General features: G+C 47.5%; 1 protein-coding gene across 1 annotated transcript in view; it reads right to left on the bottom strand.

The window, feature by feature from the left end:
- Positions 1 to 393: 393 nt before the first annotated feature.
- The window catches only part of niban2b (niban apoptosis regulator 2b), a 42,025-nt gene continuing 23,940 nt past the window's right edge, over positions 394 to 18,478 (bottom strand). The window contains exons 6-14 of the mRNA XM_083912810.1: positions 14,143 to 14,258; positions 11,115 to 11,219; positions 9,550 to 9,712; positions 9,255 to 9,442; positions 6,965 to 7,120; positions 6,047 to 6,160; positions 5,058 to 5,165; positions 3,902 to 4,013; positions 394 to 3,252 (exon numbers count right to left, since the gene is read on the bottom strand). Of these exons, the coding sequence (XP_083768936.1) occupies positions 1,949 to 3,252; positions 3,902 to 4,013; positions 5,058 to 5,165; positions 6,047 to 6,160; positions 6,965 to 7,120; positions 9,255 to 9,442; positions 9,550 to 9,712; positions 11,115 to 11,219; positions 14,143 to 14,258 (2,366 nt within the window). The 3' untranslated portion in view covers positions 394 to 1,948. The remainder of the gene's footprint in view (positions 3,253 to 3,901; positions 4,014 to 5,057; positions 5,166 to 6,046; positions 6,161 to 6,964; positions 7,121 to 9,254; positions 9,443 to 9,549; positions 9,713 to 11,114; positions 11,220 to 14,142; positions 14,259 to 18,478) is intronic.

Below are 18,478 nucleotides of genomic sequence, written 5' to 3'. Positions count from 1 at the left end.
TTGTCTTTATTTGAATATTATCAAGTATTCTTATGTAATGTCATTTTAATTTAATGTGTATTGTTTTGTCTTTACACACTTCTATCTTTGTCAAACGTGATGACACAAAGTTCTGTTTGTACTATATTTGTTAACATTTGCAAATAAAGAATTGAATGGTCACTGGCAGCCCCCTCGCTCTAACATCTCTCCTTAATTGCATGTATATAGGCCATGTGTGTGTATTTCGGGCCTGTGTGTGTGTAACGTGAATAATAATAAGAGTGATTTCTCTTATTTCCCCGTTGCGGGATAAATAAAGTAATTCATGTGTGTGTGCAGTAAAAATGGGTTTGTAAATGAAACATCGTGCACGCACTAACTATCCTTCAAGTAGTTGAATCAAAGTCCATGACGACAAACTGATGGATTTATTATCAATAACAGTCGTTTGTTTGCGTCAGAGTAAAATAAAAGTACACAGGTCAGAGGTCACAGAGAGAACGGGTGCAGAACAATAAATAGAAGAGGAGGCGGAGCTGAGGCACTTGTGGAATGATGTAAAATGACAGTTTGGAAGTTCACCGGTCCATAGACGTATTTATAAATAATATACAGAAGCACGCTTTAAACTCTTATACAATAGTGTGATTCCCACAGACACAAAATAAAGGGTCAGGTCCTAAGATGCCAACGTGCACATCAGGATATTAATCAACTGTAATGCAACAAAAATCCACTCCACTTTGAGACTTTGACACATTCTGCAAATGTATTTCCTGTTAACCATTAAGTGAGTTTCCAATCTCTGTATTTACACCAATGAACGTAAAAATAAATCCAATTGCTGAAGGTCATTGAAGGCATCACAGTTGTTAAACAAGTCCAGCGTAAAATCATCCAAGGGTCTTTTTCCAGCAAATACACTCAAGACAATTTGTTTCATGTAGCGACTATTAACGGAGAAATCCTGGACAGTCGCTGACGGCTGAATGCGGCTAACACTGGTTAGCTCGAGGCAGTACGGTGAAGGCATTCAAAGGTCTTTTTTAACCACTAATGCTGCTGAAAATAACAGCAAACCTCTGCAGCAGCATGAGAAGAGTCCCTACACACACAACAAAGCAGCAACAACGTAGTTAGTGAAGCCAGAGTTTATTAAAGAGTGTTTTAAAGACTTACCTACTGGCCCCTGTACCAGCTCCTCTCATAGTAAAGTCCATTACAGTGGATTACCAAAGTCAAACCCAAAGGAAGGAGCCCATTGCTGCTTTGTTGTGTGTGTAGGGACTCTTCTCATGCTGCTGCAGAGGTTTGCTGTTATTTTCAGCAGCATTAGTGGTTAAAAAAGACCTTTGAATGCCTTCACCGTGCTGCCCCAAGCTAATCACTGTTAGCTTAATTCGACTGTTAGCGACTCTCCGGGATTTCTCCGCTAATAGTTGTAACATGAAAGAAAAAATGGCTCCCTGGCTTCTTTAATGTGTGTATTTGCAGAAAAAGAGCCTGGGATGAGTTTTACTTGGATGAATCTCACTTTAAGCTCTTCATCAATTGACGTTTTCCACCAAACGGGGGCGCTGTTGCTGTCACACATTAATAACACACCATTACGGACTCGAGGTCGTCCACTGTGCTCACATTTACACCAGGTGAAGAGGAAAGAAAGCGTGTGGATTGGAAGCTGTGGAAGAGTGTGCCGGGGGTTTTCTGTTCGATGCAAAGTTGTGAAAAATGACAAAGGCGAACGATATTTAACAATATAACCACAGCACCTGAGCCCGGCCCGGTGACAATGATCCGCGGGGGGAGAATACTGGGCCTGGAGCGGGCGTGGAGCTGAAAACTGATACGGCTAAAAAAAAAAAAAAAAGCATGAAGAGTTTTTTAATCTTTGTCAAAAAAACAAAACAAAAAAGGCAGAATTCACTTTAAAGTGGAACAAATCATTTCATCTCTGGTGTCAGAGTCACTGGTTTTGGTCGTTGGTCTTGGTCTCTGTTCCCGGTGCCGCAGCAACACCCGTCTCCCTCTCTTCAGGGGGCTTCTCTGAGGGCTGCAGGGCCGCTGTGCTAGGGGCCGCATCCTCCTCCTCCTTCGCCCCCTCGCTGGTGGGAGACTGAAATCCGCTGTCGTGGTGCGGAGGCAAGGGCAAGTCGGAAGTTCCCTCCGGGAGGCTCTGTGGAGCGGTTTCTGTAGCTTCACGTACAGATGAGATTTCTTCTGGGGGTGGTGGCGGTGGCAATGCCTCCACGGACGCCTCCTCAGACACCTCCTTGGAAGCCTCCTCGGACACCTCCTTGGACACCTCCTTGGACGCCTCATCGGATACCTCCTTGGACGCTTCCATGGACGCCTCCTCGGATACCTCCTTGGACGCTTCCATGGACGCCTCCTTGGACACCTCCTTGGACGCCTCCTCGGATACCTCCTTGGACGCCTCCTCGGATACCCCCTTGGACGCCTCCTCGGATACCTCCTTGGACGCCTCCTCGGATACCTCCTTGGACGCCTCCTCGGATACCTCCTTGGACGCCTCCTCGGATACCTCCTTGGACGCCTCCTCGGATACCTCCTTGGACACCTCCTTGGACACCTCCTTTGACGCCTCCTCGGATACCTCCTTGGACACCTCCTTGGACACCTCCTTTGACGCCTCCTCGGATACCTCCTTGGACGCCTCCTCGGACACCTTGTTGGAGGACGGTTGTTCTTGCTCCATGGGTTGGCTGTTCCCTCCTTCACCCTTCTCCTCTGGGACTGAGGCACCTTCTGTCGCAGAGTCAACCTTCAGTGGGACTTCTTCTTTACTCTGCTCCTCTGCTCCGGCTTCCACTTCCTTAATGACGGAGCCGTTTGCCAAGTCCGCAGGGTTCTCCGAAGCCTCGGGACTCGCAGATCCATTCTGGACAGCAGAAGCTTCACTATCGGACTTCTCCTCCCCATCTCCACCCTCCTGCTCCTCAGGGATGTTGTTGACGCCGGGCACCTCCATGCATGACTCAGTGGGCAGGACCGGGGAGCCTTCCACCTGGATCATGGACACCACCTGCTTCATCCTCCCCCTCTTCTGGGACTCCCCACCTTCACCTCCACCATCCGCCTCAGTGTTCTCTCCGGCTCCATCCGCCTCCTCTGGGGCTCCTCCGTACTCCCCGGCCCAATCGATGGAGGGGTTTTCTCCGAGTAGGTGCAGACTGGGGTCGCTGTTACTGAGGACGATGCTGTCCCTGTACAGGTTGTGTCTTCTCTGGACCGCCGCCTCCTTCACAGCTGCAGAGACAAGAAGTTAAGATTGGTTTAGACATGAGAGGTGATAAAGTCCTAAAGAAAAGCCCTGAATCGTCAGAATAAAGTGCAAAACTACGATGGATTCTTTACAAGATTTGTGATGATCTGATCTCAAGGGGTCCTTTCATTTACTGGAAGGGTCTTTTTCAGCAAATACACTCATCAAATAAGCCATCGAGACAGTTTTTTTCGTTTTTTTAACGGAGTAATCCCAGACAGTCGCTAACAGACGAATGTGGCTAACAGTGATTAGCTCGGGGGAGCACGGTGAAGGCATTCAAAGGTCTTTTTTTAACCACTAATGCTGCTGAAAATCACAGCAAACCTCTGCAGCAGCATGAGAAGAGTCCCTACACACAAAACAAAGCACCAATGGGCTCCTTCCTTTGGGATTGACTTTAGTTATCCACTTGAATGGACTTTACTATGAGAGGAGCTGGTACAGGGGCCAGTAGGTAAGTCTTTAAAACACTCTTTTAATAAACTCTGGCTTCACTAACTACGCTGTTGCTGCTTTGTTTAGTGTGTAGGGACTCTTCTCATGCTGCTGCAGAGGTTTGCTGTCCTGGTCCGCTGTGTAATGACTGAGATGTAGAGACAGGCAGGAGGAGAAACACCGTAGAAGACTGACCCATCATGATGTCCTTCATGACCGAGTGCAGCACCACCTCCTCATAGATGTTCTCCACCAGGATGAAACGGGAGAAGTCCTCGAAGATCAGCTCCTGGAAGCGCGGCAGCTCCTGTGTCCCAACGACAGTCAAAACATGAATCAGCCTCATTTCAAGATACATTTTTAAAAGCATTATTCTAATGGAAAAAGACAACAGAATCACTCTGTTACTGTCGGACACTCAGTATTTCTAGTATCCTCACGTCTGTTTCATCTTCAGCTAGATGAAAAAAGACGCCAGGGGCCCGTAAGATAAAGGAAGCTAAGAAAAGTTGGGCTTTAAGTCAAAAACCTCAGTGAATCAGTCTAAGGGCGCACTCACACTGTCCATCAGTACCGTGCCCAAACTCGTTTCACGGGTAAAGTCTAGTTCGTTTGACCAGTGTGAGTGCAACCGTACCGCGCCTAGCTGAGGCACGCTTGCCGTCCACGGCCCGTTTGGGAGAGGTGGGCTTTTGTAAAGCACGTATGCACATGTACGAGCACGAGTGTGCGCACGTGTACGAGCACGAGGCCTACGGCGGTTCTGAGGTCATTTCCTGTGCGCCTGTTGGGACGTAGAAAAAAGAAGGAGGGACCATGCGCGGACATTTAAAACAATGGCGGCGAAAGGTTCACGTTGGTGTGATGCGGAGGTGGAGTGTTTACTGCAGATTTGGTCGATGAAAAGATTCAAAAACAGTTGCTTTAGACTGAAATTGCTTTGGAGACAAAAGCCCACCTCTCCCAAACGGGCCGTTGGGTGCTAGGAGCGGTACGGTTGCACTAACACTGGTCAAAGGAACCAGACTTTAGCCTTGAAACCTGTTTGGGCACGGTACGGAGGGACAGTGTCAGTGCGCCCTTAGATATTTGATAACACATGCCATATAATTTACCCTGTATGCAGGTCTGTATCTTATAATGCATCAATGTAAAATGTATTTGTGAATATTCTCATATTTCATTTCCGTCTGTTAAGTGGATTTCCTATAAACAGTGGTTAATAAAGTCCAATGAAACGGCAGCACAGCAGGAAGTCCAGTGAAACCACCTCTTTCCTGCAGAGGTCAGGCTTTACACCGACGCTGCACGCGTGTGAGCCGCACGAGGTTTCACACAGGACGAGACTCACCGAGGCGCAGGACGGGCCGAGCTGCTTCAGCATGTAGGGGATGAAGATCTGGAGGAGGGCCTCACGGAAGAAACGCTTCCTCACCGTGCTGCTGTCATAGTCGAATTTCTGAACAACCCAAAAAGAGAGAGAGAACAAGCAGAAGCACTTTTACCACCACCGTCGTTTTGCTCCATTCCAGTGACGTTTCTTGATCTCTCTTACTAAACGAGTGACACCAGCACAAGACTAACCCCCAGGGGTGGAACGTAAGGAAATATGTTTGCTGTATATATGACGTGCAGGTGTTCGGTTCATTGATGACTCTAAATCACCCGTAGGTGTGAATGGTTGTCTGTCTCTGTTCATCTCTATGTGTCCTGTGATAGACTGGCGTCCTGTCCAGGGTGGACCCCGCCTCACGCCCGATGTCAGCTGGGATCGGCTCCAGCCCCCCCACCCCCCGCGAATATATGTATGTATATATATATATATGTTCCTCCCCATCAGCGCTCTCTTTGCCATGCAGACCTAACAACAGTGCTGCTTCCAGGTTGGGCAGCTTCATTCTTATCCTGAGACAGGACAGGACACGCGTTTCTGTAATACCAAATATCCTAAATTCATCCTAAATTCATGTTGTTTCTAGCGTCCTCTTTGGCGGTAAGATGTTACTGCAGGCGAGCCTCTTCTCTCAGAGCCTCCCTCTTGTCACGCTCTTTGTGTTGACTATTTTGCTCTTTTGTAAACTTCATTGAAACCCAAACATCTCTACTTCCGGTCCGTAATGGATCTGATTCTGGATCTGTGCAGTTTAAAGGTTTTATATTTAAGAGTTTCACGATACTGTATTCATGAATAACACACTTCAGTTTCCGTGTTTGGTTTAGGGTGAGTGCTGATCTGTGTGTGTGTGTGTGTGTGTGTGTGTGTGTGTGTGTGTGTGTGTGTGTGTGTGTGTGTGTGTGTGTGTGTGTGTGTGTGTGTGTGTGTGTGTGTGTGTGTTTTACCTTAATGACTCGGTCCTGGCAGCGCTGGATGGTCTTACAGAGCTCCTCTGTGCCCTGAGACTCCAGACTCTGGTGGAGGATCTGTTCAAACGTATACACCGCATGGTCCATTTGCTGCACACACACACAGACACACACACACACACACACACACAAACACACACACAGAGGCAGAGAGGAAGCTACGTTACATTACATAGATGGTGTTAAAATATATCAGAAAGTCTGATTATATATGGCAGTGATAACACCAAAAACACATTACTATTATTTAAGAGTGAGTTGTGATTAGTTTGGAGCAGTAGTTTCATCTGTAGCTCGACCTTTGGAACAAATGCAACTGGTGACTGATGTCTGGTGAAATACAGGAGATGTGCATTGAAAGTCATACTGTCTCTGTCCCTGTTCTCCTAAGATACTGAACAAACCATTTAAGGGGCACCCCCCTCCCCTACAGTTTCTACTGTGCCTGCAGCTGTCAGCACAAGCTGAACCACTTCAAGTCCCTCCACACACCAGCAACGTGCAAGCGGATATCAACAGGGCCCGAGCCCCCTGTGCAACTCAACTGGAGACCCTTGGAGGTGATGCAATCGGGACCCGCGGGTCCATGGAGGTGATGCAAGTCGCAGCTTGAGCGACAGACGGATAGTAGTTTGAAAGAGAAAGTGTTGGTGGATTTTGCACACATTACTCCATTTTGCATAACAGCCCCGGCTTGTGGTCGTTTGACCTCAGATTTTGTCTCCAGTTAGTCAAGTTACCATGGAGATATACCAGTCTGATTATAATATGTGGCCCGAGTGCTGCAAATAGGCGCGGTACGGTTGTGCTCGCACTGGTCAAACAAACTAGACTTTAGCCGTTAAACCTGTTTGGGCACGGTACGGGTGGACAGTGTGAGTGTTAGAGCATCACCTCTCTCATGAGGATCTGGGCCCTCTGGACGAACACTGACGGGCTGGAGACGTCAAACCTCTGCTGCAGACCCTCCAGACTCAGCGGCTCCACCTTCTCATAGCAGCTCTGCATCTTCACGGGGTGGAAGGCCAGCATGGAGATCTTCTCCATGTGCTGAGGAAGAGGAGGAGGAGATTAGATTTTTAGACATTTTATCTTCCATGAACCAAGTGGATTATTGAATGGATTTATTTTCATAGCATGTGAAATCGTGGATCAGTCACATGACGCCTTCTGGCCCAAAAAGGCCTTTTGCCATTGACTTACATGGAGAACGAGACGTCTGTAAATCAGTGGATACATCTTTCTAAAAGCGTCACAACCCCCCGAAAAAACGACTGGTTTCACTATCAGAATTCGATCCATTCAGTCCAATGACATTTGGAAAGTTCAGAAGAGTTAATAATTGAATCCACATTCAGGTTAGCCGCAGCGCTAAACAGGAAGTAGCCGACTCGGCCAGCAGAAATCTCAGAACCCACTTCTTCCCCACACAGTGAGGAGGTAGTGCTGGTCATGAACTTTTTTTTTCTTCAGTTGGGGAGCGTACCTATGTTCCCCGGGTCCTACGTTCCCCGGGTCCTATGATCCGGGTTCTATGTCCCCCGGGTCCTACGTTCCCCGGGTCCTATGATCCGGGTCCTACGTTCCCCGGGTCCTACGTTCCCCGGGTCCTACGTTCCCCGGGTCCTATGATCCGGGTTCTATGTCACCCGGGTTCTATGTCCCCCGGGTCCTGTGTTTACCGGGTTCTATGTCCCCCGGGTCCTATGTTCCCCTGGTCCTATGTTCCACGGGTCCTATGTTCCTGGGTCCTACGTTCCCCGCTTTGTATGTGACTGGGGAATATCGGACCCTTCAGTTCCCTGGATCCCTGACTCCAAGGCCAACAGGCCAGTGTAGACCCTCACACTCCCCCCTAACCCTCTCATGAATTTGAACCTGTTTCTCCCCTTCTGCCGCTCCACACAGCACCCTCCGATCTGACCTTATTTATTATAGTTTAGTATTATCATGAATTTGATCTGCATCTATAGTAAACCTATATCTCTGACTTCAACATGTTTTTTATTACCAGAGGTTCCGGACGGTTGCATTTTAATGTATTTTATTTTTTCTCTCAGTTCTTCATTTCCACCAGCAGAGGGCGCCGTCCAATCAAACACACTGTATCCATCACTACAGACATCTGAGGGCCGCCCCCGTTCATCTCACAGTCTCTCCTCTATATATATTTCATATTCTTAATCTTGTGTTTCAACTTAGTATTCAAACATTTTAAATAACTATAATAAACTTCTAGATCAATTGTATTCCTAATGTCTTCTTCATCCATTTTGAAAGTTAAAGTTTCTTCAAGAGCTGACACAACTGGGTCAGGGAACTTTATTTTGAAGGTCAGCTCTTTTCATAAAATCCGTCATAAGAAAGCAGCAGCTCTGAGGAGGGCTGGAGCTAAGGAGAGGGAAGAGGACGTCCTTACCGTGCAACTAACTTGTCTTGACTAGAAGAAACGTTAACTTTCAAAACAAACTTCTGCCTATGTGAATATGTCCTATGCTTCTTTTAATGGACCCAGGTCTTACTAAGGAGGTTTTTAAAGTGTTTTAATGACACACAAAGTCCCCGTGGGCACGAGCACCAGGTGGGCACCGCCAAAACCGAACAGGATTCTGACTTAAATCAGCGGAGGCAGAGGCCGATGCGACCGGGGAGCACAGGAACGATCCCTTCCTTTAGATGCTACCGGTCAGTCAGATCAGCTGATCCTGCTTTGAAAGGTCCGTATTCAATTTAGAAATCAAACGTGTGACAGCATGAAGGATCCATGTGCACGCAACGAGGCCTGCAGATACTCAGGCAGCTTCGCTCGTGCTGTGACTTTGTCTGAGGTGATGCTGAAAGGGTTCAAGTGGGGCTTCGCTGCCTTCACTGTGGCTCTGGCTGTAGAGCACGCCCTGTTCCCACCACTGATGCTCATCACTGTCCCTCAAGCCGCAACCATAATGGAATCTAATCATATTCTGTATTTTCTGTTTATTAAATGTGTTGTGATCTCCTTGAGCTCCGTGGCTCAGTGGGAGAGCGGGTCGTCCTCGATTCAAGAGATTGGTGGTAGTGTGAGTCCATTAACCATTTACAGCGCTACGCTCTAATGGTCCGAGCGCCTGCGTATCGATCGTGTTGCCGTGACAGCAAACACCGTCACGCCACAGCAGTAGCTCGTCCTCCGCCTCCACCTCCTCACCTGTGCCACCTTCTCCTTGGTGCCCTCGTTGAGGGTGTTCTTGCTCATGTCCACCAGCTCTCGGAAGAACACGTCGCGGGCCTCGGAGAAGCCTCGGCTGGTGGGCTCCATCAGGGCGTCCAGGATGGAGCTGATGTAGGGCTGGATGCTCACCTTCAGCAGCTTCTCAGCCTTGGGGAGAACCACCTCTGCGGGGGAATGACGGACGCAGTAGAGGGGAGAAGGAGGTTAGCGTTTCCTTCACTGTCACTTTAAAGCTCTGTAAATGATGCGATGAGCTGAATTCAGTGCTCACCTCTGATCTTGTTTGTGACGTGCTCCTTGGAGGTGATGATCTGGTCCATGTCTGTTCGTATGGAGGCCTCCAGAGAGGAGCAGGCTGCCTCGCACTTGTGCAACACCGCCTCGTACTGGGCCTGACACTGCCCCTGCACCAGGCTGTACACCGCATCACTGATCTACACACACACACACACACACACACACACACAGGGAACACGTTTAAGGGCAGAACCTGCTTTTCTTTTCACTTCATCACTTTAAGCGAACCAAACTTACACCTCTGCAGTTTGTATTTTTGTTGGGAGTTGGACATACTGACTCAATCATCCTAGTTCTCTGTATTCAGCAGAGTATCTGTAACAGTGACAGGGGTTGTATTTGGCGCCCATGTTAAAAGTCTGTAGCAGCCGCACTGCCCCTGAGCAGATTTGAGGTCTTGCCTATTTAAACTGCAACACCCAACAAAAGAGACACTGAATGATCTCAGACTGACATCTTAACAACACTTTCACTACAGTTTCAATGTGTGTATGTGTAGAACGTGTCAGATGCATTTATAGTTTACACAGCACTTTTGGGGCGCCCTCCCACTGTGCGTCCGTCCCGTGCCCCGTGCTTTAGGGTCCTTGTCCTTTTCTATGTCCGAACAGGCGCACAGAAATGACGTGAGAGCCGTGTAGGCATCGTGCTCGTGCACGTGCGCACGCTCGTGCTCGTGCTCGTACATGTGCAAATGTGCTTCACAACGGGCTTTGGGCGGCCAGCTGGCCGCAGCTAGGCGCGGAGCGGTTGCACTCACACTGGTCAAACGAACTAGGCTCTACCCGAAAAACCTGTTTTGGCCCGGTGCGGAAGGACAGTGTGAGTGCGCCCTTAGTTTCTGTTTTATCTCTGCGGGCAGACTCTCAACCTTTTTCTGTATAAAATAAATATAAATGACATTTCTGATGAAATTAAACATTCAGTGTGTTTACATGCAGTTTAAAAACAGGATAATATTCGGGTTAAGGTCATACTCCCGTTTCTCAAACACCATGTAACAACACCGTACGCCGGGTAAAGTTGGAGTTCTCACACCCCGGTTAACAGACCTGGAGAACTCCTTTAGTAACTCATGCGTGTAAACATCTTACCAGGAATCAGGTTTCTCATCTGCGTATGTGCCGGGGTTAGAACCCTGACCACCAACTGTACCGGAGGGAGAGTTACTCCGTCATTTTCACATTCAACCCCCTCACGTATAAGTATTTGCCGGGGCTAGAGTTAGTTTAGTTTCTGTCGTAATTCTGTCCAAAAGTCGCCCGTTTGTGATTTGAACAAAGGTAGACCAGAAAAAAAAGCCGTATTCAGATCAGCTGTATATGGGCGGAGGAAGAGTTACTCCGCCATTTTCACATTCAACCCCGGGGAAAGGCCATTTTTGGGTCACTGTGCAGGTAAACACAATGATTATTATACATGTGGCCAGAAGCAGAACTCAACTGCTGTCTCAGGGGTGTCAAAGTGATCCAGTAAAGGGCCCTTTACTGGATCACCTTTACACCCTTAAGTGGAATGTGTGTAGTTGTAGTTTCTTACCAGAATCCAGTTTCTCTGCCGCTCGTGGAGTTTGCCTTTGAGGCGCGGGGAGATGAGCTCCCTGAGCTCAGGGAGGAGGCCCTCCATCACCAGGTTAGACAGGATCTACCAGACACAGAGCACAGGACTCATGGGAACACACACACGCCACATACAGTGCACATTCTCAACTTGATAACAACTAAAAATACTATTTAATGTCCTTTAATAATTACTATATTTTCTCACATTACAAAGCCCACTGTGTCTCTTGGCAGGACAGGCCGTGCGTAGAATTCAAGCCCATGATTGGTCAGGTAGTGCCACTTGCATGCTCAGGTCCCACCCCCTGACTGACGAGATATCCTGACCCTAACCTCAACCGCCTGCCTAACCACTCGACTGTGACGCAGGGCGGATCCTGAAGAGCAGTGAGATCCATGATAAAGCTACAGTGACCCCTCCGACCCCTAAACACACACACACACACCAATTTGTGTAATTTGTCGTGCCAGATGACCGACCACTTCGCCTGGTTGAAAACATGGGGGGTGATACTGGGGGAAGAAACACTCTACCCCAATGTATGTCATTTTATATGACGGTTGTGACACACAGTGGCATGAAGGAGCACTGGAGCTAATTCAAAATACTGTGATATATTAAAACTAATGCCTCATTCAGGGTTTACTTGAAATCACTTAATTTCAACATAACCTTACAGTCCCGGATAAAACAACATACATGTTTCAATATTTTAGAAACTGACTCAACTGACCACAGAGACTTCCTGGTTGATCCAATCAGGAAGTGCCAAAAACGTCAGTTCTCTGAGTGTCCACTAGGGGCAGGTTTCATAACAGAGCAGTTTCTCATTGAGCCCCATGTTAAACAGGCCGTTTACACAGCATCATTAAACCTGTTTAAGGACAAAAGAACATTCTAGTCTGTGTGTTTAGCTCAGATCTCCATGACAACACTGAGGGGGAGGGGCTAGTTTTTATTTCATTGGAGGTTAAAGTTCATGAATAATTAGGGGCGTGGCCTCTTGAGTGACAGCTAGCCTCTGGCCCTCACTTCTCCTCGGAGGTAACCGTCAGCCAGATGGACGTACGCCCCTCCCCAACGTCACATACATGCCCTTTTTTGGTCAGAGGAAATGAGGAGGAGTCAAAGTCTGACAAGATGGAGACTCCCGTAGGCGAGGACGACTGGATCAAGTTGAGAGAACGGACCCCGACAGGTACGCTATGTCCATTTTTTTTACAGTCTATGCACGAACTCCATTACAATATCGGTCAAGCTCACACTTTGTCCATCAGCTGCAGGCCCAAACATCCCAGCACAGCCCTGACAACTAAATACTGCCTGTTTTAAACCCGTCTTACTACCACAAAAGCTTAATTTAGATTCTTTGTGTGTTGGTATATGGCGTCACAAGGGGGCGGTAACTTCACGCTGATGGGTGACACCACAAAATGAAGTGATAGATGACACACGTGTAGTTTGCGTGTTTGTTGAACGGCAGAGAGAGATACAGCTCTTACCTCACGCATGCACGTAAGAGGCAGAACATGCGTGATTAAATCAATGAACAGAAACAAAAGATAGTTCAGACTTCTTTAAGGTAGTTATTTGCACCTCGACGAGAACAAGAGGACCGAAGAAGCAACGATAAACAGACACCTCAGGGTATGCGCGTGAAGGACACATTCTTACGGTTCAACGCGCCGCCGTGACGATCGGCATAGGGCCAATTAGTCACAACAGCTGGGAGAACAAAACAAAGAAAGACCTGTTCACTGTCAGAGGTAAAGAACCCAAGACCAGATCATGATGTGCACAGAGTCCCCCCTCAGGGCAAAGCATGAGGTCTTAAACTGAAACACAATGATCAGATGTATTCAGGCCGGTCGCAAGAAGCAATTAATCAATTAATCGCATGGTAACTTTAAATGAGCTCGGTAACTTTTACAGCTGCGATCATTTCCATGTTTCCCTGGAGTCTCTCGATCAAAGAGACCTCAGCATAATGAGGAGTTCACCCTCGTCTGGTGTCGTGTCAGTCACTTGTCAGCTGCACAGACTCTGTGGGGGGGGGGGGGGGGCGGACCCCTGGAGTTAACCAGATTGCAGCAGGAGAGCCCTGTTAGGAGCAGGTTAGAGGACACGCTAGTTGAGATTTGGAGGAATAAAAACAAAGATGCTTGGTTGGCTTGATTGGTTTCAAAGCCGAACGCCACAGTTGCCGTGTGGGAGCACATCAGGTTCAGACCCAACGACCGCGGTGAACCACTTCACCTGAGCCGCTGTGACGCACTTAAGGGCAAGTAAACGCTCCAATGTGTTAAAATAGACTGAGAGTCCTTTGATTTATTGTTTTTGGTTGTTTCGTGTTTTTATTTTGGATATTTAAAATGTCTTCAAGTTCTAGTGTTAAATCTCATCTCATCTTCAGCCTCTTATCAGGGGTCGGTTCTCGGGGGCAGCAGCTTTAGCAGGGGACCCCAAACTTCCCTTTCCCGGGCCACAATAACCAGCTCTAACTGGGGGATCCTGAGGCGTTCCCAGGCCAGTGTGGAGATCTAATCTCTCCACCTGGTCCTGGGTCTTCCCCGAGGCCTCCTCCCAGCTGGACCTGCCTGGAACACCTCCCTAGGGAGGCGCCCAGGGTTCATCCTTACCAGATGATCCTGAACCACCTCAACTGGCTCCTTTCAACGCAAAGGAGCAGCGGCTCTACTCCGAGTTCCTCACGGATGCTGAACTTCTCCCCCTCTCTCTAAGGGAGACTCCAGCCCCCCTCCTGAGAATACACATTTCACACGCTTGTACCCACAACCTCGTTCTTTGGGTCATGACTAGTGTTAAATATCCTTTAGAAATAAACGTATATTGATCTTTGAAAGGGTGCGTTATTATGCCATTGTCCTTATATCAGTTGGAAATGGTCTCAAAACGCAATTCAGCTACAAAGAGGTTGTTCCATATACACTACAAGTGTTGCTGGAGTTGTGACCCCCGTAGTTGTTACTTCTGCCGTGCTTACCTGTGATGGTACACCACACATCATCTCCCATGTGCCATAGTGCCCTTGAGCTTGGCGGTAGAGTCGCACTGCGTCGGTGAAGGCTGGTGTTTGGACTTTATCCTCCTCTGACAAACCTGGGGTGGGAACAGTAGTAGCTGTTAGCTGTTAGCATTTTAGCACACTCTTCATTTGGGCTGCTTTGAAAGAAGTTGCATGGTCCTGGTATTGTTCACACTGTCGGAGCCACCGCCGATGTTGTTAATACCTTTTGCTGCTATAAATACGTTTATATAAAGCACGTATTTCAGAATAAATCAAGTATTTATACTTTGTCGTGTCTGTTAGTGTTGGTAATCTGTCCAGTGGTACGTGAGAAAGTTATGGACCCTTTCCTACATTTCCAGTTGGCTGCTTCCCAAAGACAATGAGAAACAGAAAAGCATGTAAACACCGTCCGGCCTTATTGGACAGTGTGTGAGAACTCCCTACTCTGACAAAGACAGGAAGTGTGTGTGTGTGTGTGTGTGTGTGTGTGTAGGGGGAGGGCAGTGACGAGACGAGACCAGGGCTCCTGGTGGTAGAAGAGACAGGAAGTCACAAGAGGGGGCTATTATTTTGACTTGTGTGGGATTTAAGACTTCTTGAATATTAATAATCCACTAAAGCGACATCGCTCACACTTTCTCGATGTTGCTGAGGCGTCTTTAAGAGCGACCGACGCTCGGGTCAAACTGACTGGTCTCAACTTCACTTATCTTGTGTTTACACTAAGATACGGAGGAAAGGGCAAATGTTTATGTGACTCTCAGTACCTTGTGATTTCATGTGTTTTAGACAGGAAATAGCATCGTGAGGCCATGAGGTACATTCCCATCCATCTGTTTCAGTGTTTGATTCCAGGTGGTCACTTAAATCTTCTCTCTAAAAACTACAGCAGCTGATCAAAACACCACATGGTGCACAAGGCTCAAGACACAGTTCAGTTCATTCCTGCGTCCCACGCAGATGACAACGGTGCTTTATCATGTTTTTTTTCTTATGTGTTCTTGAAAATATTCTCATAAAATAACTGTTTTCATTTCTTTGTGTCCCAAAATTGTAGAAATGTGTTTAAAACTTCCACTTGACCAATTTAAAGCTGCACCCGTCGATATCTTCACATGAACAACTGCTGTGATGCGTCCTGTGGACGGTTTGGCTGATGTAGCGACCGATCCACAGACGATTATCACTATTACCCCACAGCTCTGTGGAACTTTTGACCTTTTCTAACTGGTGTCAATATTTTCATCAGCCTGGTTTCCTCCAGCAGCATTTGCATTAGCATTAGCATTAGCAGCAGCAGCATTAGCAGCAGCAGCATTAGCAGCAGCAGCATTAGCATTAGCAGCAGGAGCATTAGCATTAGCAGCAGCAGCAGCAGCATTAGCAGTAGCAGCATTAGCATTAGCAGCAGCAGTAGCAGCATTAGCATTAGCAGCAGCAGCATTAGCAGCAGCATTAGCATTGGCAGCGGCAGCAGCAGCATTAGCAGCAACAGCAGCATTAGCAGCTGCAGCATTAGCAGCAGCATTAGCAGCAACAGCTTTAGCATTAGCAGTAGCATTAGCAGCAGCAGCATTAGCATTAGCATTAGCAGCAGCAGCAGCTTGATTCAGTGGAAAAAGCTCTGGTAAACCAGCCGTGCACTGTCCGTCCACCATTTGCTGCTGAGGAGGTCGAGCTAGAGACTAATGGCTTATTGGAGCAGCCTGATCATAAGGAGTTGCAGTAGTTCAGCCTAGAAGGAACAAATGCATGGACTAGTTTTTCTGCGTCTTTCTGAGACACGATGTTCCTAATTTTCGCGATATTATGCAGGTAAAAATATGCAGTCCTTGTCGTTAGTTTAATGTGGGAATCGAACGACGTATCCTGATCAAAAGTGACACCCAGGTTCCATCATTAGTGACTATCAGCTGTGGCGCGTTAGGGGCTTTAGCAGGGTTAAAGCCTGACTTCCTGATACCTGTACCAATGCCTTCATTCTTTTTATTTACAGACTATAATTCACAGTCACAGGGCCCCCAGGTAGGGGCCTTGTGGTACACCATTATACACTGACAGGCCCCTCTGTGTCAAGAAGAATGACTCGTTCGACCCGGGGTGACACTTTTTCACCCACACCTTGTTTAACAGAGCCGTTAAAAAGTGAGCGCAGGTCTGTGAAGCGCTGCTCTGTGCGGCACACAGAGAACATATGAATCCATTCAGCCGTCCGCGCCGCTGGCCCGAGTCACGGCGCCGGCATCAGGCTCGTGTGATACCTCACAACTCACACAGGTTTCCCACGCAACGGAGATTCAGCAGCAAATACATGAATAAATCCGATTTATCCTTTGTTTTGATTTGCTTTAACTACACAAAGTTGCTGTTTGTTGTGTTTGAAGACTGAAAATTAGAACTAACCAAAGGGAATATGTTTAAATGTTCAGAGCGTTTTAAATAAAATGACTTCGAAGCTCAGGATGATCGAGTTTAACAGACCTGGACATAAATACTGTGTAAGCAAAAGGGAAGAGTGAGAGCTCGACAGGCCGAGGGTTTAAAGACATTACACACTGATCGAGAGCAGACACTCTAAACAATGAGCTGTTGTTAAAAGCACTCGCTGCCTCTGGCACTAAATACCACATCTCTCTACTTCCAAGAAAGCTACATACCTCTCTGCAGAACACGGAGGGGTATATGAGATGAAGTGCAGCTCTGACTCACTGCCATGACATGTGTGTGTTACATTGTGTGCAGACCGCGCACTGAAAGGGACTAAACCTTGTTTCAAGTGTCCAAAGCTGGACTGAGACTCCGCACTGAGCGTTTGCCTGCTCACACATGAGGAAACGTACGTACAGCAAAAAGTATTGGGCAAGACACTGAACCCTGAATTGCTCCCCGTGCTGCACATGGGTGTGTGAATGTGGTGTGAATGGTTAGATTAGATGGTGTGTAGATGTCCACCACCATCAGTGTGAATGTCTGTGTGAACGGGTGAATGTGACAAACACTGTGAAAGCTCCCCGAGTAGTCAGAAGACTACTTTATAAGACCATTTAGCATTTACAAAAGCTGCCGTACGCCTGCCAGTGCACGCTTCCCTTTAATAAATCCCTGATGAACATGGAGTTGTGTGCAGGTGGATCAGCATCATGATCCGCCCTCTACACGCCCACATTCAGCTGTATATGGTTGATGCACAGCACCTCATTAATGCTGATGCAGAGAAATTAGCCCTAGGATGGCAGAAATCCAGGTGCGTGTGGGTGATGGAGGTTAGAACTTTTGAAGCTCTAAAAGCAAACATTTTTGCATGGAAACATTTTAGTTTGCATGTAATGATAATCTAATGATAATAATCTGGAATATATAGAATTTTTTACTTTCTGAAATGACGAATCATGATAGTTTTTTGAAACATCTGCTACCAGTGAATATATAAGTCGGTAAACCCTGCGGGGCCACGTGTTAAGCAAAGGGAGGATAAACACTGGGAATGCTGTTGCAAATGTTGGGTGGGTGGGTGGTTGGTAGGTAGGTAGGTAGGTAGGTAGGTAGGTTGGTAGGTTGGTAGGTTGGTAGGTTGGTAGGTAGGTTGGTAGGTTGGTAGGTAGATAGGTAGGTAGGTAAATAGGTAGATAGGTAGGTAGGTAGGTAAATAGGTAGGTAGATAGGTAGATAGAGAGAGAGAGTGTATTCCAGTGTCCTAGGAACAAGCGTTTCTTCTTCATGCAGGAGATTGGGGTCCGAGTCCTGTCACACACTTGAAATTGTCTGCAATAACCCGGAGTTCCCCCGACCCTGGGGCTCGTAACAACACAGTACAGTGACGGGCAAATCTGGCCCTGTGCATCTACACACAGAGAGAAGCATTTTGAACCCTGTGCATCTACACACAGAGAGAAGTATTTTGAACCCTGTGCATCTACACACAGAGAGAAGCATTTTGAACTCTGTGCATCGACACAGAGAGAAGCATTTTGAACCCTGTGCATCTACACACAGAGAGAAGCATTTTGAACTCTGTGCATCGACACAGAGAGAAGCATTTTGAACCCTGTTAGTCGTGACGGCCCGAGCTTATATGTTCACCAGCGCCTCGAGTGTGTAAACGTCCTGAATCCCAGTGTGGATTTTCGTGAACGGAGCAGAATGCCACTGATGCAGTTCCACTGGCTCTGTCTGAACATACCTGACACAGCAACGCTGCAACGCTGCAAGGCTGGGCCTGCTAATGTAAACTCTCATTTACTGACACAAAGCACACAGTCCCAAACACCTATTTGTCCGTTTCTGGTTCCACCCTACAGTAAGCGTGTGT

This window comes from Echiichthys vipera, assembly GCF_963691815.1.
Source record: "Echiichthys vipera genome assembly, chromosome: 4".
Taxonomy (NCBI): domain Eukaryota; kingdom Metazoa; phylum Chordata; class Actinopteri; order Perciformes; family Trachinidae; genus Echiichthys; species Echiichthys vipera.
Note: the sequence above shows the minus strand (reverse complement) of the source record. Positions and strands in the feature narration are given on the sequence as shown.